Source organism: Callorhinus ursinus, unplaced genomic scaffold, assembly GCF_003265705.2.
Source record: "Callorhinus ursinus isolate GAN/ISIS: 27379988/994484 unplaced genomic scaffold, GSC_fseal_2.0 scaffold11, whole genome shotgun sequence".
NCBI lineage: Eukaryota > Metazoa > Chordata > Mammalia > Carnivora > Otariidae > Callorhinus > Callorhinus ursinus.
Window position 1 is genome coordinate 37,294,135 of NW_027397073.1, and position 25,100 is coordinate 37,319,234.

Consider the following 25,100-nt stretch of genomic DNA (forward strand, 5'->3'; position numbering starts at 1 on the left):
AGAGTGTGACAGAAACCCATCAGAAGGTTTTGAACAGAAAATAACCTGATATGACTTGTGTTTTATACGGTGATGGGTTGGGATGGTGGTAATGGTGGAAATGGAGTGGGCAGTTTGGGATATGTTGTGATGGTCAGCTGCAAATCAGTCTGTGTTGAATAAAGAAAAGCCTGCCAATGGACTGGGCCTCTAGGTGTTTGGCTTGAGCAACTGGGGGCCCGTGGTGTCAGTCCAAATGCCTCTTTTGGCCAGGGTCCTTATATGGACCCTCCCTGGAGAGCCTTCCATTTGTCTCTGCATGAGCCAGCTCCTTGACGAAAGCAAGCATGTCCATACAAGGGAAATGAGGCTGTCTAGAGGGAAAGCATTGATTGCACTGAGATCTCAGAACTATATATATATAATCTCATGAAGCTTTCGAAAATCTAAAATCTAAAGACCCGCTTCTCAGAAGCCCACATCACCGATGAAAGATGTCATCCTTTAAAGAGACACACAGCTGAAACACCTGGATATTTTAAAGCGTTAACTACAAGCTTTCAGTGAGCATAGACTGATCAAAACAGCCAGCGTGTCTAAAAAGCCTTACCTGTTCTTGTTTTCTAGCTCTGCGATCAGCTGCCTCTGCTGCTTGTTTGCATCAATGGTGAAGGAGATGTCAGGAGCACTCCGCTGCTGAGTCGGCTGCTGTAAAACCAACATGTGGTTGACTATTGAACATTGGGAAGGGAAACTGTGTGTGCTCAAGAAGACTGGGATCGTGAGATAGGCAGACGTGAAAGAAAAAATTATTTCTATCAAAGCAAGAAAAGCAAATACATGAAATTGCCATTCATCTCCTAAGGACCAACTTCTCTATGAATCTGGAGGACACCTCTGCAATGAAAAGCAGAACAGAATTCTTTGGCAGGCAAATACACAAAACACAGAAAAAATAGTTTTGTAGCTTTCTTTTTTTAAATCATTTTTTACTTTTATTTTTTTAAAAGAGTTTATTTGGGGGGGGGGGAGGGGCAGAGGGAGAGGGAGAGAGAGAATCCCAAGCCTGACTCTGTGCTGAGCACAGAGCCCAATGTGGGGGTCGATCTCATGATCCTGAGATCATGACCTGAGTGGAAATCAAGAGTTGGATGTTTAACCAACTGCGCCACCCAGGCGCCACCCCCCTTTCTAAAGAGTTATTTATTTATTTGAGAAAGAGAGAGTACAGGGAGGGGCAGAGGGAGAGGGAGAGAGAATCTTCAGGCAGACTCCTTGCTGAGCCTGGAGCCTGATGCAGGGCTCAATCTCACGACCCTGAGATCATGATCCGAGCCAAAATCAAGAGTCTGATGCCCAACTGACTGAGCTACCCAGGAGCCCCTGTTTTGGAGCTTTCTGACTTGAAGTTTTGGGGATCTATTTCGTTCTTGCTGTGCTGTCCCCATTGCAATGGTTCTCTCAATACAGGTGCGTGTAAAAAATACTTCCTTGTTGAGACACCTCTCTAGAATTACTGTTCAGTCACTGTAATGTACGATTAAAAATTTCATAGTTTTAAAGTCATAGTTACTAGGATTTTCTTTTCTTTCGATCAACATACTTAGAGCATTTCTTTATTCATTTAGGTAATTTTACATTGATGGATATATATATCCTTCCTCCACATTCATGTCACACCATCATTCCTGGTCATGCAGCTGGCTTTAGCAACTGGTGTATATGCAGTCATAACTTTTGCCATACATATACATACGTGTGTGTGTGTGTGTATTACATATATATACACATATATATGCACACATACACACAAATTAATCTTAACAAATTATATATATAGATATATATACAAATTAACCTGACCAAATACACATATACATAAAAGTAAGGTATATGATTATATATGTATATACATATATACATATGTATATTTATATGTGTATTTTTTGTTGTAAAATCAAAGTACTATTTTATTAAATGAGTTCTTTTACACAATATGAACATTACTTATAATTGTAAGAGAATTTTTTATAACAAGGACGGACTGATTTTCAGATTTCTAAATGAGAGTCAACTTTTACATACGTATTACATTTACATATGTATATACATGCAATATATGTATATATTTAAGGTGTATTTATTTAATGAAGGTTTAATTTGTCATTGCTTTATAAAAGCAGGGTCAGATTATGTATAGTTCCCTGCCCCTTGCTTTCCTTGCTCTACAGTACATTGTAGAAATTCCTCAATTCGTTTTTAAACAAATTAAAAAAAATCACAATTAATCTTTCCACTAAAGAATGCCAAATTTTTAAAATTGGCACTGATTAACTAAGCCTGCAAAGACATGGAAAACCTCAGCCTGCTTTTTAATGTCCAGATACATGACTGTAGGAAAGGTTAAGCTTGGTAAAATGTCTGGCTTTCATAAAGTTTTTCTATGATTTTTTAATTAGCATTTCTTTGAACAAACAAATGATCTGTGTTGCTAACGAAGAGATTTGAGGTCCTAGGTTTTATGTCCTAAATGGCTTCCTGTAGTTAAGTCTGGCAGATGGCAGCTTTGATTTGTGATCCAGGTTTTCCCTCTGATTTCATTACGCAATTTTTTGTTTCTCTTATCTATTACATATTGATAAAAGTAGAAACTTATCTGAGCCAGTTGTAGATCTGAGTCATCGCTTTGCTCTTTTTATTAAGTGATCAGGAATTATCCAGAGAAATCAGGGGGTGGGCTGGTGCAGTTAGTGTTGTAACCGCATATCTGGAGCTATGATTTCTGCGGTACCAGAACCATAGCTGGAGAGGGACAAATGGAAGCAGTGGAAGGCTTGTGTGTAGGTCCTGCGGGCCATCCAGTAACACCTCCTCAGCCCTGCCGTCAGCACTGACCGTCAGGGTAAGAGTGAACATGAATGACAGCCTCTCACTCAAACTACTTACCGAAGAACTGGACTCTGCTGCCAGTCTTGCCGCGTACCTGGCGATCAGCCTGTGTTCTTCATCAAGCCTGTTTGAACTCTCAAGCATACTATTGAGAACAGAGCAAGAAGGAGACTGTTAGGCAATGAGAAAGATTGATGTGTTCCTATCACTGCCAGGGGGGTTTGCTATTTCAATTTTTTGGTGCAAAAATTTGAAAGCTATACAAAACCCTGTTAGGTTAATGATCTCAGACTTGGATTCATGACATGATCTACTATGTGGCCAGGAAGTTTCATTAATAAATCCTGTCTTCAGTTGATTCAATGTCTTACTAAGAAAACTCCAAAGAACAGTGACTTTTCTCATCAACATATCTGATAAAAGAATATTTTCTCTTTAATTTTATTGCCTGTAACATTTTTATTTAAATATCAGAAAATATGGAAGCAAGACACAACCCTCCCCGCCCCGCCAATTGTGGGGTGCCTGGGTGGCTCAGTCCGTTAAGCGTCCAACCTTTGATCTCAGCTCAGGTCTTGAACTCAGAGTTGTGAGTTAGAGCCCCACATTGGGTTCTACGCCCAGCATGGACCCTATGTGACAACAACAACAACAACAACAACAACAACAACACCAGCACCACAACAGTTGTGGTTGGCCTGCAGTGATCACCACCTCCTGGTATTCACATTTGTGTGTAATCCTCTTCCTTTGGTATGGGCTGGGCTTACTGGCTAGCTTTTAATAAATAGAATAGAGCAGAAGTAATGGAAAGTCACTTCCAACATTAGGCTATAAAAAAGGCCATGGTTTCCATCTTGAGTATGGTTTCTCTCTCTTGAGCTCATTTGGATTCCTTGCTCTTGGGAAGCTAGCTGCCATGTTATAAGGCAGCCTGTGGAAAGACCCATGTGATAAGGAACTGAAGCTAGCCAATAATAACCTTGTGAATGAAAGCTCATAGGTAGAGCCTTTAGATAAGATAGCAGCCCCAGCCAACAGCTTAATGGCAACCTCATGAAAATCCTTGAGCCACAGGCACCTAGCTGGATTCCTGACCCCCTATGGGATAATAAACGTTTGTTCCTTTAAGACGCTAAGTTATTGGATAATTTGTCATGTAGCAACAGATAACTAATACAAATTGTTATCTATAATATTACTACTCAGGTAACTTGCCATTTTATATTTACTTCTAGAAAAATGGAATTATAGCAGTGGCTTCTAATGACATTAATGGGAATTTTTTATTGTCTCATATAATTATAGAAATTGTTCATACTAGAATAAGAATGATCTGAGCCCTTAAAAAACTAAAGCAAATAGAAGCATTGCAAATTTCCCAATTTTCAGAACGTTCTTCACTCAAGACAAAGTTTTGCATGCCATTAAAACAATTCCATGAAACATACCAGTAACATCAATCCTGTTAACAGACTAGTTGATTATAGTTTGGTTTATCAGTTATTACGGTAAGTATCGGGTCAGAATCAAGATTAGAAACTAGTTTCTCTCATCCCTAAATATATTCTCCTCCATTTATATTTCCTACCTGTTATTCTTAAGCCTGTTTCTTAAAGAAAAAAATTCAATACTCATGATTATACACTGAAAGTAAAACACTTCTATGCCAATATTAAGGTTGTAAGAATTGTCCGTTGCAAAGAATTGAATTTATATAGAGTAATATACACTTGTATTATTTATATGTGTATTAAAATATAAAGTAAATATGCAACATAGTCTTTTAACATTTGTTCTAAAGTGAGAAGATGAGTGAAAATCATTATGTGTTTCCAGAATATTGGCTATGTCACTTCCAAATAGCTTTTCACTGGCTGGCTGAATCCATTACTGTAACTTTTTTTTTTTTTTTTTGGTCATTCAGAAAACATTCCTGTCTCCATCATCTCTGCTCCAGTCTATACTCCTCACGTATGTAAACTATACCTGTTCCCATCCTGAATACTTCCACTCTAGATTTAGCTCTTTTCTCTGGGCTACAATAACTACCTGGAATATTCCTGAATATCTACATTTACCAAGTCACTTTTCCATCCTCAGTAAAAGTCTTCTCTTCCCTTTTGCCCACATGAGATAATGCATGTAAAACACATCAAGTTAGTATGATGCCTAGAACACATTAAGTGCTCAAAAGTCAGTTAATTCTTGTAATTTTGCCTCTTAAGTAACCTGCTCAGATTCATTGATTCATGTCTCCTTCAAAATGTCATCTCCCATCCAACAACCATGCAGAGTAGGGCTTCTTAAACTTTAGTGTATGCACTTATCACCTAGGGATCTTGTAAAAGATGTAGTTTCTCATCTGTAGTTGGGGGTGACAGTGTAGGTTGGGGGGCGCAGAACCTGAGAATCTGCAGTCCAAAGAAGCTTCAAGATACATTGATACTGCTGGTCTAAGGGAAACCTTGAGTGGCAAGGATCTAGAAGATCTTGAAAATAAAATGGAAAATCTAAACACATGAAATAAACCCCAAATGCAAGCCATATGCAAGAAATAATATGAGTGTTTAACTGATATTCATATAGCATATATGATATTTTATAAACATTCCTTAACACAGAAAATTCTAGATTTCCATCCTCACATATGTGTGGTACCAATCCCCACAGATTGAGATTTCAGTCAGCATACAAAAGACTTGGAGTAAGAAAATAACTGTAACAGCAAAAGGAGTTAGTTCTGGAGAACTGATGCCTTAAAGCAGAAGTTTGTCTCTAGAATGCAATGTCTGCCCTCTGTAGTGGTTAAAAATAATAAATGAATTTCTTGTTACAGCTTTAATAAGAAAAAAAAAGTTACACTCTTTTCACTTTAAACTTAAAACTACTCCGCAAAGAAACAATTTAATTTGATTTTAATATGTTTATCATTTCTCACTGGTATTAGAAATAATATGTCTAATTCAGCCCAGTTTGTGTAGACAACAGGGCCCATTGCTCTAAGCCCAGGGCAATGATCCATTTGTCAGAGAGTGACTTTGTCAAAAACATCTGTGAGTGTTTTGATAAATAAATAATAAAAAAACTTGATAAAAAAACCTCTTGATAAAAAGTATCTTTTATCATGAATGACCAGCAAGTATAAATAATGTAAAGGTACATAAAAAAAAAAGCCTCTTGGAGATGTAAGATGTGAAGTTATGGGATCATGTCTAGTAAGCTATAACTCATCCTTCCATGCCTTTCCTCCCCCAGCCCTGACTGAATGAGGGGTGGAGTGATACATTACCCCTTTGTGCACGCACACGATTTATGAGTCCACATGTGCCATTTCAGTATGTTCACATTATCCAAGGGTGAATGAGGCATGCCTCTGATAAATTCCATTATTTCAAGACTTCAATTACAAATAGTTGAAAATGAATGGCCAATAATCCCTAAATCATCAAAGAAATACCGATTCCAACAGTTTCTCCGTCTCTGGCTATTCATTTCAAGACTTTATAATCAGTAATCTTGCTACAAGACCATGATGAATTAAAAGGTGGCTGCTGTGAAGGCTGCATTTCAGAGCAGGGAAATCTATTATTTTGAAAGCTCTCCACTTTCTACCTTCAATGCATGGCCAGTGGGTGTTGCTAGTGATTTCAAAATGGCATTCTAGGCAGCTCAAGTGGCCTCGGCTGAGGTCGGGCTTACTAAATTGTGATTTAGCAAAGATTTCTGGGAACCTAGGATGTGTTCACATTTCTTTGGTTTCTCTGTAAGCCTGTTCTGACTTCCCAGGTGGGACAGTCAACCAAATAATAATGTGGTCCAAAGGGCAGCAGAAATACTTTCATGTTTTCTCGTAATATTTTTCCATTTGTTTGAATGGGTGAAAGGAATTTTATCAGTAGAGGTTTATTTTTAAGGTCGTTAGGCCTCCTGCACCACGCTTCTATTAGCAAGCAGCGAAGAGTAGGATTACTGCCTGGGAAGGCATTCCTAGTTGCACTGAAGCGGAGGATTACTCTATCAGGTTATTTCCTACCTTTTGCAGTAGGTTGAGAGCAAAATGCTCCGGCAATGGAGCCTTGTTCAGGCCTTCAAGAGTCAGTGAGCAGAAGAGAGTCAGGGTGGAAAGGAGCAAAGTGATTCCGGGGCCCAGGACGTGATTTTATGGGACTGAAGAATGGGGAGGGAAATGAACTAACTCTCAGAGCTTCAACTGTTGGCTCTTGAATGACTGGTTTGAAAGGAAAAGGCAGGAAATCATGAGATGGCAATCTTCCTGGGTAATAGTAATAAAATTGACCATGATAATGGCATCTCTGTAGGGATGCCTTCAAACTCCTTTATCGAGACCCTGACTTTACCTACTCACTATGTTATAACACCAAGGCCATGCGTTCTACCTTCTTCAAACACACAAATTTCTCTGTTTCCTTCTATTCCAAGGGTCACTGATGTGCTCCAGGCCACTGTCATCTTATGTGGAATTAGCATACAGCCCTCTCAATAGGTTCCTCTTATTTTAGACTTATTCTTCCTTCCAATTCATTTTGCATCCTGTAGTCAATGATCTTTTAAAAAATGAATTTGGCTGTAACATGCATAGAATCCTTCAATGGGTTCTCAGTTTTTAAACTCCTACCTAAGACTTAGGAGGTCCTGCATAATCTAGCTTCATCCTTTACCTCCCGGTACTCTAGCATCCTTCCTCAGTTGAGTTCTTCAAGGAGAAGTTCCACATTTTCTCTCTGCTCTGAACAATCTCTCTGCCTCCTCCACCCACTTCCACTTGGCCCATTCCTCTTCATCCTGCTGTTGGCTTTAGCGACCATTTCCCACCTTTGCCTCTGACCTCTAAATTTGGGTTTGTTGCTCCTCGGCACTCAGCACTGTCTGCCCTTCCGGTACCTGGTACCCTTCCCGTTTTAATTGCCTTTTCACCTGTCTTTCTCCTTTATTAGACTGTAGCTTTTTTGGGGGAAGAATGGTTCAATCTTTTCACCATTAGATCTTGAATGTTTAGCACAGTGCTTGGAACACAGCAGGACATGTCTGAGCGTTAGTGGGACAAAAGAACAAATACAGGTTAGCTCTCTTTGGCTTGCAGTGTCATGGACTTTGGCCCACATCTTCTATATCCTTCTTGGCTCTGCATGCATCCTCAGCACTGAGAAAATCAGAAGGGAACAGATAAAACACAGCACTTTAACACTAGCCATGCTGTCTAAAATCGAACAGAGTTATTCACATTTGGCAGACTGAAAATCAAGACACACTCAATTGCTGCATGTGGATTTCTTATCTGCTCTTTCTAGGTGCTAAAGTTTATAGAAATGTCATTATACTCCTTCATATTTATCTACATCAGATCTTCCCCACCTGCAATCATGGCAAATTCTCTTTGGTTCACATTTTATTGTTGTTCTTTTAAAGATTAGGAAAGCAGATGGTATCTGAAAAAGGTAAGCTCTCATTCAGAAGAAATGCTTACTCTTAGGGATGAATACAGGTAGAAATGTTATCTAAGGGTGGGTGTGAGGTGGTACTGGATCATTTTTGAATTCACAGCTTAGCCCTCTTAGGTACTATCTGTGTGACTTTGGACAAATCACTTAACCTCTCTGTGCTTCATTTCTCTCACCCATTAATACAGGGGATACAGTGATCACACACCTCCTGCTGTCAGGAGGATCATTATATAGTGTTTAGAGCAGTGCCAGGGCACACAGTGAGACTATGGAAGTATTCTTTTTACTTTTACCTCTCTTTTTTTTGTCCCTAAATATTTTATTTATTTATTTTAGAGAGAGGGAGAATGAGAGAGAGCAAGTGAAGCGGGGGGAGGAGCAGAGTGGAAAAGAATCTGAAGCAGACACAGTGCTGAGCACAGAGCTCCATGCAGGGTTCGATCTCACCACCTGGAGATCATGACCTGAGCAGAACCCAGAGTTGGATGCTGAACCGACTGCACCACCTAGGCGCCCCTACTTTACCTCTAATGGTGTAAGCATTTTTGCACCATCATCTCCTTATCTATAAATTAGCTTTTGCTCAAGAACATACGATTAGTTACTGGCTAGTATTCTAGGGTATACCAAAAAGAAGAAAGCCCAGTTAGTTGAATCAGGGAAGGGTTTTACAGAAGCTCTAGGTGGACTTGACATCTCCGATATCCTAAAGGGAAGAGTCAGCTAACGTGACAGCCTTCTCTTCTTTCTCCAAAGGTGCACACTGCCGTTAATTTGTCACCAAATACACCAAATATCCTTTTCACACAATATATCATTGTATCAAGCAACATATGAGAACAGGCCCCACACTAAGTTCTTTATTTTAGCACATTTGGAGAAAGCATACTCTGAAGTTTATCCATTTAACCATATTGGTGAACATCCATGAGCTATCATTTTTTTTTCTACCATATTATAATGAACAGGTTTTACAGTATGAGATTTTAAAATATTTATTGTATGCTTTTAATCCTATTCAAAATCAAGCGAGGAACGAATATTGTGTTATTCCCATGTGTCTGGTACTACACTAGCTAATTTTCACCAATAACCTCATCAGACTGGTAGTGTCTCTCTTGTTTTCCATGGAAACTTAAAATGTATTAGAATCTATCACAGAGAAATGAACTCATCTTAAAATCAATTCCTCATCTGAGTATGCTGAGTAAACCTCTGTGGGTACAATGCAGCCAATGCAGATATGTGCACTGGTCATGTGACATTCATATTTCTAGAATCCTAAGGAAAATAGCTTTTTCAGAAGTCTAGTTTTAAATTTTTAAAGAAGATTTTATTTATTTATTTGAGAGAGAGCGAGAGAGCAAGCACACAAGCAGGGGGAGGGGCAAAGGGAGAGGGAGAAGCAGACTCCCCACTGAGCAGGGAGCCTGATGCGCAGGGCTCTATCCCAGGACCTGATCATGACCTGAGCTGAAGGCAGATGCTTAACTGACTGAGCCAACCAGGCACCCCAGAAGTCTAGTTTTATAACTGAAACTCCTAAACATTTTAAAGAATAAAAGGAGCAGGGTTAACAAGCAAATGAAAACTCATAAATAAGAGACACTTTCAGTGAGTGTAGGTAATAATTTTTTTTCTTTCAACAGGTTGCAATACATTTACATTTTCCAAATCAGCCTTTACTGAAAAGGGTCAAGTTTTCGCCTACACATTAAAAATATTAAAGGTATACAATTTGGTGGATTTAGTGTTGAAGTGGGTCATAGATTGAATTGTGTCTTTCCCAAAATTCATGTGTTGAAGGCCTAAGCCCTAGTACCCCAGAATGTGACTATATTTGGAGTTAAGGTTTTTGAAGAGGTAATTAAAGTAAAATGGGGCCCTAAGCCAACATGACTGGTGTCCTTATAAGAAGAGGAAGAGAACTAGGGATGTTTGTGCACAGAGGAAAGGCCACGTGAGAACAAGGCAAGAAGTGGCCATCTGCAGGCCAGGGAGAGAGACGTCAGGAGAAATCAGCCCTGCTGGCACCTCAGTCTTGGACTTCCAGTCTCCGGAACGGTGAGAAAATAAATTTCTGTTGTCTATGATGCACAGTCTGTGGTATTTTGTTATAGCGGCCCTAGCAAACTAATACAAAGTGAAGAGATCAGAGAACATTAAAATTAAAAAAAAAGTTATTTCCCAGTATCACTTTTAGTTTAGTTACCCCCCACCCCCATCAGTTGCTTTCCCCATGTCGGTGAATTGCTGATGCTTGTCTTTATCCAGGTTTACCACCACTCTCTATGTAGAGCTTAATACTTTACTTTTTCACCTACTTTATACTCCTACACTAAATGTTCAACCTAAGGGCTAATTTATAATAGGTGATTTTTTTTAAAGTAGTAAAAATATTTATTTTACTAGTAAAAAAGATTTTCCAAGAAATACTAACAATTGTGTTTAGGGTGAGAGGGAATTTTATACCTATAGCACCATCAATACCCCGTGACATCAACAGATATTTATTGTGTACCTACTGTGTGCCAGGCACTGTGTTAGGTGCCAGAGATATGGTAATGAACAAGTTAGAGAAGCTCCCTGCTCTACAGAGAAGGCAGCTGGTGAACTAATGAACCAACTAACTGACCAACCAATGATTACAGGTATGGTAAGAATGAAATAAACAGTATGCCATGATAGAGACTAGTATGGGAGACCTACTTGAGGAGATGCCTTTAATCTGAGTTTGGAAGCCAGAGAAGCAGCCTTTACATATGTGTAAAGGGAGCCAATGTACATGTGTGTGGCCAGACAGGGCAAGGGTAAAGTGGGAAGAATGTTCTTGACATAGGCAAGAACTAGTATCATGGTCTTGAGGCAGTTTTAGGCACTGATTAAAGTGGATGCTGCTAAGTATTGGGATTGAGTGGGAGAAGTCCATGAGACTGGGCCTGAGACAGGACTAGGCAAGGGTTGGCCTGTGCACAGGCTTATAGGCCTGGCGAAGGGCCTGGGTTGTAAACCAAGTGCCGTGGGGATCTATTAAAGGGTTTTAAGCAGGCAAGCCAATAAAAATTTAGACCTCATATATGAAACCTAGAAATGGCATCAAATATATAATTTCCTGTACTTGAGAAAAACATAAGCAAAACAAATTTTAACCTATTTATATGCGATCAGGGGTCTAATAGCTAAGTGACAGTAATTGATCATGACATCGAAGTATGGACAGTAGCCTTTAACTGCACTCCCTCCTTCCCTTACACAGGGGGTCTTTTCAGAGCTGAGAGTAATATGCCAGAAGCTTATGAATATGGTAAGTATCAAGGATATAATTATGGGTAGAGTTGGAAGTTCGGGGCTGGTTTCCCATCTTTTTAGTCTGCCTGCCACAATGGGTCCCTATAAACCACTAGCAAGCCCAGCACTTGAGCTTTAGGGACAGGCAGAAAAAGTCCTCACTGTATTACATTTTAATACACTTTCTCCCCCATTGGAGAAGATGGTTGAAAACCATTAAGGCTTTTAAAACTTCACTGTAGTAGGAAGACAGCAGGAATTCTCCCTTGAGCTACAGTGAATTTATTTGGCTTCTCTGACATCAGAACCAGAAAGGACACAGAAGTGTTTCTCTAATTTAGCAGACTATTTACAAATGAGTCAGTTTCCCATTGTATTAAGTAGTTAATATGGGGAAAAGTCTCCCACACGAGTTAATCCGGAGCAAATATGAATAATTATAAAAACAAATCTTTTAATTTAGAACAGCTATTAAGTTCCTGTTTATAGACCATCTCATGAAGGGTACAGATACCGGAGGCATGAGGAATGGGGTGGAAAACAGATGGGACCCAGTGTCAGAAGACCTGTGTGCAAGCCCTTTCCAGCATGTGACCTTGGATAACTCTCTTAATGTGCCAGAGCTACCATTTTCTTATCAGTGAAACGGAATTAATAATATCTAAACTTATAGAGTTTTGGTGAGCAAATAATGTATAAGAGAGGGCTCTGTAATTTTTGAAGCACTTCATAAATGTAAAATTTATTATTCATATTCTGGCTGCCATGAGGAAATACAGGAGACTAAAGACAAAATTTTTGCTCTTTTGAAGACTGTAATTAAAACGGAAAACCACAATGCATAGACTAAATACAAAAATGGTAACATTAACAACCACAGTTCCTATTACTAGTATGAGCTCAAAATATCGTTAAAATGAAATAAAAATAATGTGGTAGGATTTGCAATTTCAGGAAACAGATATGTGGTAGATGCAGTGTGGAGTAATGTCCAGAAAAGCTTTCTGAAAGGCACGTGTTTATGTAGGTTTTATAATAGGCAAGGTAGCATAGTGATTAGGAGTTTGGGATCCAGTAGATAATGGTTAAAGTTCCTGATCCACTGTTTCATAGCTATGTGACTGTGGGAGAGTCATGTAAACTCTGTAAATTGATACCTTTATTTATCTAGAAAATGGGGATGAATGCATTTACTCTATGGGCTTACTCTAAGGACTAGGGGAAATTATGTAAATAAAGTTTTTACACAGTGTTTAGCAGGAGACCTGTGCTTTAAAAAATGGTAGCTTTTAGGATTATTACCCTTTCATATCTCACCAGAGTTGAAGGATGGTGAAGCATTATTAGCTATTAAGATGACAGAGGTGAGAGATCACTACATCACTTACATAATCATGGCAGGTGTGGGAATTATTAGGATCTAATTCAATACAAAGGAAAGAGAAGATAAATGAGAAATTCAAAAGAAAAGTTGGAAATTTCTAAGAACAGAAAAAAGCATAAAGAAATATGGAGGGCAGCAGTTCTTAACAAGGAGCCTGTTTCGTTGATCAGTCTTAAGTTCTGCTTTGTTTTCGAAATAAGTACCACCGCTCGTTTTCATCAAGTAGATGTGAGGTGTCTCCGTGAAGACAGTTTTACTGTCTTAAGTGACCATCAAGTCAGTATGATCAATCACTTGAGTAGGGAAAACGGCTGGTAGTGACAAACTGTGAGCTTTCCTCTTTGGATATTTCTTTGTTACAAATTTACGTAAGGTCAAAGAAGAGTGGGAGAAGTAATTGGAGTGTGCTCAGAATTACGGGGGAGAGGACACGGTACGAGACCACAGCTTTGCCTTCAGACATGATTACTCTTCTTTGAGGAATGTCAATACTTTTTTTTTTTTTTTTTTGGTAATTCAGTATTTAGCTCTGCTGTTTCAGCTACCATATAACATTGGGGATCCAAACTCACTGGGTATAAGATTAAAGCAATCACTCTTCTCATTTGCAGTTTTGAGAGGCTGAGAGGTAACAAAGAAGAGGAACTGTTGGATCTATGTTTGGCAACTTTGAACAAAGAGGTGAGGTCAGTTGAAGAGAGCTTCTTATTTTTATGTTTGTGAAGTGTAGGATGTAGTATAAAATGAAACTAGTGTGCTGGTTATATTTTTTAAAAAATACAAATTAAGATAAATATGTATCTACTAATCAACGTTCATCAATGTATCACCTAAAATCATCTCATGTACTAATTTTGTAAGAATAGTTCTAGGCATCAGGAGCAGGAAGCAGTCCAGGGAGGAGAGTTCTAGAAACAAAGAAGTGGCTAACAATACCAAGTGATGAAGGAGATGACTGAGAAATGGCCATCACATATTTCAGGGATGCTTTTTGTGAAATAGTAGAGGAAAGGAGGCCAGCTATTTTAAAGGCAATTTAACCCATTGGTTCACTTAATATTTATAATGACAAAAAAAAAATCCATCAGCCCTTAGTTCAGAGAAAGTTAGAGTTATTAAGCAAAATTCAAATATTTCCAAGGAACTGGTTTGCTAAACACATTTGTAAACACAGGAGTCTAAACTAGATTGAAACATATGATAAATACATAGTCTGTCCCCTTATTTTCATTCAAATTGCAAATGTACATTTATTATCAAAACCAAGTAACTTCAACCTAGGAATCTCCTAGGGCACAATTAAAATAGAGAAAAACTTTATGAATGCCTTTATCCAAATACACAGGGCTATCTGAATTCATACATTTAACACATCTGGAAGTAAGCTTTGCATATTCTGGGACTTGAAAGTAGGCTTTAAGAGGATGGCTCTCCAGAAATATTGGTAAGTCAGAGAAGAGGTGAAAGATAATTTCTCCCGCTGTTACTATTAAGGAAAGGATTTCCATGGTATGATCCCATCCCATCACTTTTCCTCTTTTCACTTCTATCTTAAATTAATACAGCACTGTCCTCCAAATCAGCAAAGACATCCATGACCTTGGAATAAGACAAATTCTTGCATCACTATTGTGTGGTAATTCGACATGGCACATGTAACACGGAACTGACTGGTGGGACCCAGAGCCCTGCATCCACTGAAGGCTAATATTTAGCATGGTATCCACTTACACAAGTTTTTCCTTTAGCTGTGATGAATTCTATGGTACATGAATGGGAAGTATCCAAACTAACATCATGAAAGACGTCTTAACTGAATCAGTTCAAAAGTGACTTAGTGACACCTGTAGCATCCGCTTGCCCTTTGTGGAGACTTCTTGTCAAGGGATCAGACTGTTACCCTCCCTAAGGACAGTCAAGCAGCCAAACCTGCACTAACCATGATGGGTTGTTCCGGAGCCTGTTGACATACAACCCGATGAGAACATGTTCATCAGCTAGCCTGTCTGCCACATTCAGGCTGTATTGTATCCTGAAACAGGGCAGGAGGAAGAAAGGGTGTTGGTAGGAGAGGCGAAGAGAAAGAAACAGAGTAAGTAGGAGTGAGTTTATGATAAAAAAAGGCATTTAGAAAACCAAGCAGGTAGAGGAAATGTAAGTGATGTTCTATAAAAAATCCAAGCAAAATCCAAGCAATGAAATACACAGTTCCATTTCACTAATTTAAAAAAATAAAGATTTCCATTTAGGTAAATTAGTTTTTAAGGAAACAGATTTGCATTCTTCAAGTCACTAAAGCCAAGAAATTCATCTGTACAGTAAACACATTGATTGGGTTGCAAGCAAAGAGTAAGCATCCTTTGGAAAATCAAATCTAAAGTTTAGTTACTTAAAAAAAAAAAAGGAAATCAGAGAAAGTGAATAACACAGATGTGTCTACTCCAAAGAACTACATGGTGCTGTTAGTGGGGTTATAATAGAGCTGCTTCTACTAAATCAAAGATGGTCTTTCAAACATAAAGCATTTTTGACACAAGAAATCTCCATTTTTAGTTTAGTTAATTCAGGATTCAGTACACTCTGGCTTTAACTTACCCTTTGCCCTTCAGAAAAGCTGGAGCAGCCCTAGCCAGCAGTTTGTTCTGCTCTACTTCACTGTCCTTGGGAGGAGAGCTAGTTAATAAGATGGGAAAGCCAAGAAGAGCGTAAACACAGCAATGCATTCAAGAATAGAACTGGCTACAGAAACTCCCAAGTCTAGATCCAAGCTCCATTTGGACAGCTCTCTTGTTATTTTGAAAGGTTCCAGATGTTTTCAGATTTCCACAGAGTTGAACTAGGACTAGAAACCTGGCCTGAGAACCATAATTGTAATTACACAAGCTTCCATGATCCCCGATTTGACCTCGCTATTTGCTTAACAAATAGATTGCATATGCCCAGACAAAATGAAAATTCACTGAACATTCATTATGGACTATCATGTAAACGGCCCAATAGTTCACTAAGTGCTGCCAACCTTCAGATCCTACTCAAAAAGTATACTTCTCCAGCCTTCCCTATATTTTCCAACTGTCTGAGTTGAATAGAGACTTGAAAATTACCTAGAAACTGCAGTCATATTAGAAGTGCTTTACCTACTCCAGGCACAAGTCACCGTACCCATGCCGAGAAGCTGCAAAGAAAACTTTCAGAGAAACAGAGAAATAAACCTTTGAGCCTTATAAATATATATATTCATATTCCCTGTGTCTATAACTGGTGAATAGAGGCCTATCAATACAGTAAATTCTTACCATTTTAGGTTCATTATGAGGAACACTCATTTAGTAATTTAAATGATAGTTTTAAAAAGTTTAAAGTGTGGTTTTATCAAATGACAAATAGAAATAGAAATAATAATTAATAAAGTGTGGCCACGTGAAAGTCACCCAGGATCTACTAAGCATGCTTCATTGAGAAATATGGTATGGATCCTTAGTAATACAATTGTACATGTAATGTGCTGAAAGGGAGCCTACTCTTTTGTAGGTTAAGAATTTGCCCTCTCACACTGGTGGACCAAAAACTATCCTCCCGCCCTTTTCATGGAGAACACAAAAATTAACTGTCTGACTTTGATGACCAAATCTTTAATTTCTGGGGTTGAAATTATGAGGTTTTACCACAAACTTTCCCAACTTTTCAACAAGTTCTAAAGGTATGTATGTGTTAAGATGGCTTATAAAGTAGCTAAAATTTTAAATAAAACTTAAACTACAAGTTTTAAGGATTTACTACAAAGTACCACTGTTTTAGACCATGAAGTACAAAGAAAATACCAATGTGAAAACCAATATCACTTTAGAATTATGCACATTGTAACTAGAATTCTTGTTTTATAATTTTATATACTATGAGATAATGCTTAAGCAGTGAGGTCTCTGGCAAACTTAAAATCAAATTTGATGTATAAAGAAAGTGTCTAGTAGAGAGTAGCACTCGTGTTTGTTGAATGTATGACCTCACTTAGCTTTTCAGGAATGAAACTATTACTTAAAAAGTACAACTGCACATAAATGTAATTGACTTTAACAATGAAATGATTAGTGTTCAAGGAGAATTTAACTTTTGATGAACAGAATGAGTTTTTTCATCATACTGATCTTCACCTTCTAAGATGATGAAGTTGTCCATCAGGACGAAATAGCAACCTTAAGCCATCATAGTTGGTATTTTCCTATCATCGCACCAAAACAGCATTCCAAACCTTGTCTTCTGAAGCATACCTCTCTGTATTCATTATCCAGTAATTAGAGTCTCTCTGCTGCCCAATTACCACCCTCCCCAACTTTTTTTTTCTTTTTAACTCAAGATAGATGTACCTACTATATAACTGATTTCAGATTCCTGCAAAACCACTCAAAACATGGTGTGAAATTTCAATGATTCTTCCCTCCAAACTTAAGTATTTCCTTGCCTTGTTATGCATTTTGCCCCTTGAATTCCAAAAATTGTGGTGGTATTTGATTCCTTAAATCAAAAGCTTAATAATTGTGCAGGTACAACCTCTGGTGCTGAATGCGCAGGAAGAAAGAAAGAACTAGCAGAGAAAAGAAACACAAGAGGCTCAACTGGGAGGATGCGTTTGCTACCAATTATGCCTGAGAAGTCTTAGAGAAGGAAAGTGATGTGTCAGTAAAGTCCCAGGAAGGCGTCTTGCATCTTGGCCACAGGAGGAGTCCTGCTGGTTTCAGGAAGGGAACAGAGGCCCAGATTCTCCTTTGGTGGCCTTATTCTTTCTCTCCCAATTCTTTGGGCCCTCTCTTTCCTTCCCCTACTCCATTTGCCTGTCTTCCTTCTTCTCTTCTTTTTTCTTCCTTCTTCTTCCCAAATCCTTTCCTCCTTCAGAGGGAAGAGGAGCAGACATTCTATCTGTACACATCTCTTTTCATTTTGTTGTCATTTTCAACGAATGAAATGCCAATGTTGGTTTGAAGAAATCATTTAAGTTCTTTTATGTTCCGTCTGCCTCCCACATGAATTCTTAGGAAAACCAGTTCTTGGAAAATATGGAAATTACACTCTCTGCTTCTATGAATTTGTGGAAATACACTATTTACTTCATTTTGCTACAGCTCTTAGTATCTAGTGCCAAGAGCATGTCTGACTTTTGGTACTCAGTGTCCACATAGTTTCTGGACTTCCTAGAACTAGTCTCAAACTCTTCTCCTCATCATTTATTTCTGGGAAGCCAAATATATGACCATGTATAGAGGAAGCCAAGTTCATGATGAAGACAAGAGAGGATCAAAATGAAATGGATCAAGAACTTAAAGAGTTGACAGGGGAGGCAGTTTTCACTTTACACTTGGGTCTATAAAGACTTCATGTGAAGTATCTTCACTAGATTTTCTTTTGTGACTCCCCAGGAGCTCAAAGAAGGAAAACAAAGTGAAAACCTTTTCTCCCCAGTTGTGAAGATAGTAATGATACGTAGTTCATTATCATTTCTTCAAAGCAACATACGTCACGATACTTTATAGAATATACTAGATGTTTAAATTTTCACTTGGTGGCTTGGCCATTTGTGTAGAGAAGTTGGGGCATATTTCCAATTTGTTGTGGGCTTTGGGATCAGACACATGGGCACCTCCATTCTTCTCAAGAAGTGACGCTTCTGGAAAGTCTGTGTTCCAGAATGCAACAATGGTTGGCACATAACTCCAGCAATAGAAGCCTCCCCTTCTTCCACATGCCCTATTCTCAAATCAAAATGCACTCTTCCTTTTACCCTCTGAAGCTGGGAACTACCCGGGGATCCTCTTGACCATGTGTGAGAAATCTTTTCTAATCTGAGTCCCAAGGAAAAGCAGGGTCACCATCTCTAAAATTGTGTGTACACATATTTCTTTTTCTCATTGTTTTTTTCCCCTACCAGGTCCTTGTCATTGTATAACTTTACTCCCCTGCACACATACTAACATGAATGGGCATGGGGACCATCATACCCTGGAAGAGATGACAAGGTAAATTTTGAAGTTGATGTGTTTGGCTGAAAGAAAAGAGGTGGGGAATATTCCTTTAGATTTTTTTTTTCCTAAAAAATTCTCTATGTTCTCACCAATTCCTTTTGAGAGCTCTGGAAAAGAGCAACTTTATATAAAGAGAAACGGCCTTTTCCCAGATTTTTTTTCATACACACACACACACACACACACGCACACACACACACACACACATTGATACAATGGGTTCTGGAATGGTAGAGCAATTTCAAAATGTCTCATATTTATTTAAAATTCACCCTTGGTTTTGAAGGGTGACAACTAATGTTGAGTTTTTTTTTTTTTAAAGATTTTATTTATTTATTTGACAGAGAGAGACACAGTGAGAGAGGGAACACAAGCAGGGGGAGTGGGAGAGGGAGAAACAGGCTTCCCGCTGAGCAGGGAGCCTGATGCGGGGCTTGATCCCAGGACCCTGGGATCATGACCTGAGCCAAAGGCAGACGCTTAATGACTGAGCCACCCAGGCACCCCTGTCCAGTTTTTTGCTTAAGTGTAAATTTCATTTTTGGGGTGTTCTAAGGTAACAAAATCACGCACAAATGCTCCCTGGATTTTTGCTGAAATCTGAATTATAGTTTTAAAAGCCATTCTTGCTTATGCTGTGTTACTGCTTTAGCTCTGGTCAAATATTTTTTTCTTTTATTAAACATGAAAATAAAGGATTTAAATAAAAGTCCTGGATGCAGTCTCACAGAGCAACAGTATTATATAAACAAATTATGTAATGTAAAATAGTTATTATCATCATGGTTAAATGGAAAATGATATTCAAATGGCAAATTAAAAACATATTTTCATTTTTACTAATTTTTAAATAATTGATAAACTTGTGTGGTGTTTGAACTGGTAAAGGATGACTTGTAAAGTTGGCTCCCTTCTTAAGTAACTAACTGTTAACTGTGAATAAAATTTTGCTTCTCATGTATGTATGTAAACACACACATATGTGTATAGCCATACATGTATGTATGTGTGTACATTTACACGTATGAAAGTATATGTTCATAATATATATGAACATATTATATGTTCATTTACATGTGCATATATAAGTATGTACGACATATTGTTTATATATGTCAAAAGTTTTTGAACTGCACACTTATTTTAAATATATTCATTGAATTATATATCAATTATATCTCAATAAAGCTGTTTTCTATTTAATTGCTTCTCACTATAATTAACTCAGGCTAGTAACAAGGTCACTAAACTAATTTAAAAACAATAAAAAATGTCTACAAGTTGAGATAATTTCTGAAAAAATTCTGTTTTTCTTTCCTTTTCTAGTTTTCAATATCTGAGATCTGAAACATAAACTATCTGCCACATGCAAATCAGCAAACAAGCATAAAAAACAGCTCAGTGTTTCAGTGGGAAAATTAGTTGTCATCAATTCAGGCTGGCATGAGAGCTGAACTATCTTTTAAGCAGGTACCGCAGAGGAAATAAGAATTCTTAGGTCATATTTGATTCACTACATTTACTACATTGTCCCCCAGATATCACTAAGCAGTGTCAATTGCATTTTTGTCAAGAGAGCATCTAGAAAAGTTTGCTGGGTATAGGGCATACACAGAGAAGAACTAAAGCAACTCTAGTAAGTGAATAAAGTTTACTGGAGTGAAGAGGAGAGGTGACTGGAGTTTTAATTATGCACTAATATTTCAGTATAGGAAATAGAATGGAGTGTGAAGACCAGTTTAATTCAGGTTTGGAAAAAACTAACATATTAGTGGAGCTCTGGGGCTACTTGGTATAAAGAATTAACTGAAAAGACTATTTCAAATTTCATGAAATTTCACACAACATAACCTGAAAGTGTGAAAAGAGTGAAGAAATCTTCACGGTGGTTGATTTATAAGTTCATCTATTTTATGGTGTTAACTCATCTGTTTTCCTGACTAGAAAGGATGGTTTTTAATCTTAGAAAAAATTAACCATGGAAAAACGTTGGTTTTCAGAAGCCAAGGTTGAATTCAATGCCTCAATTTTATTTCTATTTGCTTTTGATTACCAATGCACAAATGCTTAAAATCTAGTTTGAATGTTTTAAGTCTGATTAAAAATCTGGGTTGTTAGGTAGAGAATCTTTGGGTAAGCAAGTGTTTGAAAAAACTGAAAAAGATACAATGAATTACCCTTTCTGTGGCTGAAAACCCAAACCAATCAACCAACCAACCAATCAACCCGTCAACCAATAAAAATCTCACGATGTTGCTCTGGTGGGAAGAATCAGGATTTGGAGAGTATTTGGGGTGAGTGATGTGCCTTCCCCATGAGTGCTACTAAGTTGAATATAGTATTAGCTATTAACCAGATGGCACTGTGACAAACCAGAAAATAGCCCATTAGACTGTGTTCGACACACTCTATGAATCATAAGCAATTTTCTGACATTTGGGAGAGTGATAAGATCTGGCTAGATGCTATATATAATAGCCAAAGTGATTCCTTTTGTGAGTAGTTACTACTCTAGAGGTTCCATTTGTGAAAGTATCTGTGAACCTTCAAGAGATGGTTCTGAAATTGGGGGTAAAGAAAGTAGCATTCAAACTTTTACAATGTCCTTATTGTGGTAATGAAGATGTTGGCCATAATTAAAGGGCCTTATTTGACATGGGATAGGACTGGTTAATTTTCTTACATAAATGATGCAAGGATTTTGTCAAGATAATTAAGATTTTACAAAGGGGGCACCATGCCAACAAAGAGAGCAGATAGGCAGGGGCATGATGCTGAGGGCGGTGAAGGGGAGAAGGGTCCTTTGGGTCAGCCCTTGCAATACTCTTTGTAGTAATGATTGTCAATCTTTCATAAGCATAGATAACGTTGCCGCCACAACATACATGGCCCTTGGAGCTCTTTTCCCAGTGGTGGTGAGAGTCTTCCATTGCTCCAGCATTTTTTCCCTGTAAATTTGTGCATTTATAAGAAAATAATCCAGGTTTAGGGATATAGTTATGATCACAAAAATGAGTGAAGTGAATTAGTCCACAAATTGTGTGGACCCCATATCGTACCTAATTGCACACACACGCATGCACACACACGCATGAAGACTTCCAAAGTTTAAGGGAGGGTGCCTTTGAGAATTCCCTCTTTTCTTTTAAGTAAGGGAAAGCTGAATCAAGTACATAGCTAGAAATGGAAATAAGAACAGGGCTGCGACAGATGGTGGTGGTAACCAGAGCTATACACTAGTAAATCTGTGTAGGGTAGATTGCTAGGGTGTCAAAGGACTTCAAAGATACACCCTAGTGCCTTTTGAAGATCAAAGTGGTATGCTTGTAAAGGACTCTAGGTGAGTAATGTCAGGAGTTTGTAGCAAGGATTCTGGAGTGGCGATTTCAATTCATCCTCATTTTGCTTTATCTTTTCAAGATCTCTCACAATACAGAAGACCCAAAACTCAGGCTAAATAAAATATCTGTATGCCAAACCTCCCTACTTTCTTAATGCTGCCTTAACACTGACCAGCACCACCCTTGGCTTGTTTAGGTTTTAGGCTTCCCCAGATCTTTATTTTATTTTTTAAAAATTTTTAAACAGATTTTATTTGAGACAGAGAGAGAGAGAGAGAGAGAGCATGAGCAGGGGGAGGGGGGAGAGGGAGAAGCAGACTCCCTGCAAGGGGAGAGGGAGGGGGAGGGGGAGAGGGAGAGGGAGAAGCAGACTCCCTGCTGAGCAGGGAGCCAGGGCAGGGCTCAGTCCCAGGACCCTGAGATCATGATCTGAGTTGAAGGCAGACGCTTAACTGACTGAGCCACCCAGGTGCCCTGGTTTTATCAGATTTTTTAAAAAAGGGCAGTGGGGATTGGGCAGGAATGGAGGGCAGAGCTCTAGGTCATATTTCTTTGGTTCAGTTCCAGTTGTAGGAAGAACTGGACTTTTAATTTATGCCTGCATTTGACATGATGGGTTTCCATTAACCTTTGTGTATGGACATGGTTAAGAAATAAACAGTGGGTCACCACCAGCATCATCAAGTGAGAGAAAGTAAGCACCGAGAGCGTGGAATTGGTTTTGAAATTGCTCCTGTAATAGGAATCAGACTGCCTTACCTGGGGGAAAAGTGGCCCAGGCCTAGTGGGACAGTAAGGCCTAAAGTCTCAAGTCTTTACCACAATGTGGTCCAGCCATGGGACCTTGTCCTGGCCTTACCCTGTTAGTGCTAAAGATCAATCACTCCAAGAGGCTCTTTGATTCAAGAATCTAAGAAATCACCATCTGGGGTCTTGCAGACTGTACAAAAGCAGAGACTCCTCTAAAGAAGAAGATCCAGATTGGTACTCTTCATATATATGTATCTCATATATACTGCTATGAGGCTGTGAAGTCAAGAACAGAAGTGGAAAAGAGAGGAAAGAGCTGAGAAGTCCAGCTCGGGTTGAACATGCTCAGTGGAATCTCATGAAGCCCCAGAAGATGACGATATCTCTACTGAGGATTTAGTGATGGAGCAGGATGACTTTAGAAGAGGATTTTAGTGATGGAGCAGGATGACTAGCAGTCTAGCTATGGCACTATGAACTACAATTAGTGCTTCAGAGCTGGGATACTGACCGTGGGCTGTGGTCAAGCTGATTTACATACAGCTTTATGAGTGAATGCTCCTCAGCCCCGGGGCTGGATGCACTTATCCCCTCAGGTAACCTGAGGGATGCAAACAATGAGACCTCATTAGAACCTTCCATGGACAGAGCAAGGCCCACGCAGAGAGGAAAGATGTTCAGTGTACACAGCTTTATTGAACAGCACCCTTAAAACAGAAACCAGAGGCTAACCTCCATGGTGATAGATAGCAAGGACCGCAAACTTTAAACAACGTATCTGTGGTTCACAGAGAACATTCCAAAAGGACTGAAAATGGGAAAAAAGGGAAATGATCATAGTTTGGGTTAACGGGTACCATGCACCCTGGAGGAACCAGAACAGCTCAAAGTATTATAGGAATATTTTAGAGTAGAGGAAGCCATGTTATCCATCTAGACGCATCCACCATAAGCACCGTCCGAGCTGAAATGATATAAAACGACCTTCAGTAAGGATGGGGTCTATCTCTGCTTTGACATTTGCAGAATGCAGTGTCTCCTAATAAAAGCACATCTTTCTTAACGTCATGCCAAATCTTCCCTAGATAGAGGTATGGCCCCACGTCCCTTCTAGACTTTACGGTAGAAAAGATGGTTGAATCTGCTGGTGGCTTTGCGAAGGAGTGCTAAAAGGAACATACTGAGGGCTTAGAACATGTTATTTCACTCTGGATGTTCTGCAGTTCAGTTTTGCCTCCTCATTTCCACTTGTTATAGACTTGCTTAATTTTTAGGGAGGCAACACCATGAACTGCTGCATCTTATTTATTATGCTAATTACAATTACGGGGAACATCTTCATCTCACGTTCTTGCTGATGGGCAAATACAGGAACTCAGGGGAAAAAAAAAATCAGCGTTCTGAGTCTCATTGTGTGTAAATCCTTACTTGAATGTACCAGGATATTACAGTGAAATTCAGAACATTAGAAACCTCTCTGGGGGAAAAGACTGATTATGTTCCCTTTATGAAACATGAGGTTGTTGTTTTTTTTTTTTTTCTGAATGACATTTGAAATCTTACGTTCATTACTCACTCTAATTTTCCTTACCTTTGTTTCTGCTTTCCTGTGAGCCTTCTCTGTGTATTTACAAAATAAGTCCCTAGTACTTTATTTGCGAGATTTGATCAAACAATTTGGAGCACCTCTTAACCCTGCATATTTATCAAGCTAGCTCTAATAGAATTATTTGCTTCACCTGTTCTTTGCTCACACGGTGTGGATCTTTGTATAAAAAATAGGAGACACGTACCCCTTTTTAAGAAGTTCTTCTTGTTATCCCTGAAATCACTTATATGGAAACTATTCTTCCAAGTTTGGTCTTCAGCCTCTAGCCTCAGGAACTCCAGAGCTCACCACATTATGAGAGGAGATTATAAACTGTCTCAGAATGTACCTAATAATTTTCCACTGCATCTTGAAATTCCAATTCCCTCCATTCCAAGTGCC

General features: G+C 38.7%; 1 protein-coding gene across 27 annotated transcripts in view; it reads right to left on the reverse strand.

Moving 5' to 3' along the window:
• DTNA (dystrobrevin alpha) overlaps positions 1–25,100 on the reverse strand; it is a 338,390-nt gene that overhangs the window by 35,893 nt on the left and 277,397 nt on the right. For 11 of the 27 annotated variants that reach the window (XM_073898312.1, XM_073898313.1, XM_073898311.1 and 8 more), the window contains 5 exons: positions 23,622–23,711; positions 15,601–15,678; positions 14,945–15,037; positions 2,926–3,013; positions 590–687 (listed from right to left, as the gene is read on the reverse strand). In XM_073898312.1, the coding sequence (XP_073754413.1) occupies positions 590–687; positions 2,926–3,013; positions 14,945–15,037; positions 15,601–15,678; positions 23,622–23,711 (447 nt within the window). Of the gene's footprint in view, positions 1–589; positions 688–2,925; positions 3,014–7,114; positions 8,033–14,944; positions 15,038–15,600; positions 15,679–23,621; positions 23,712–23,761; positions 24,075–25,100 lie in introns of those variants that run through there. The other 16 variants (XM_073898328.1, XM_073898329.1, XM_073898332.1 and 13 more) reach the window with 7 other exon arrangements.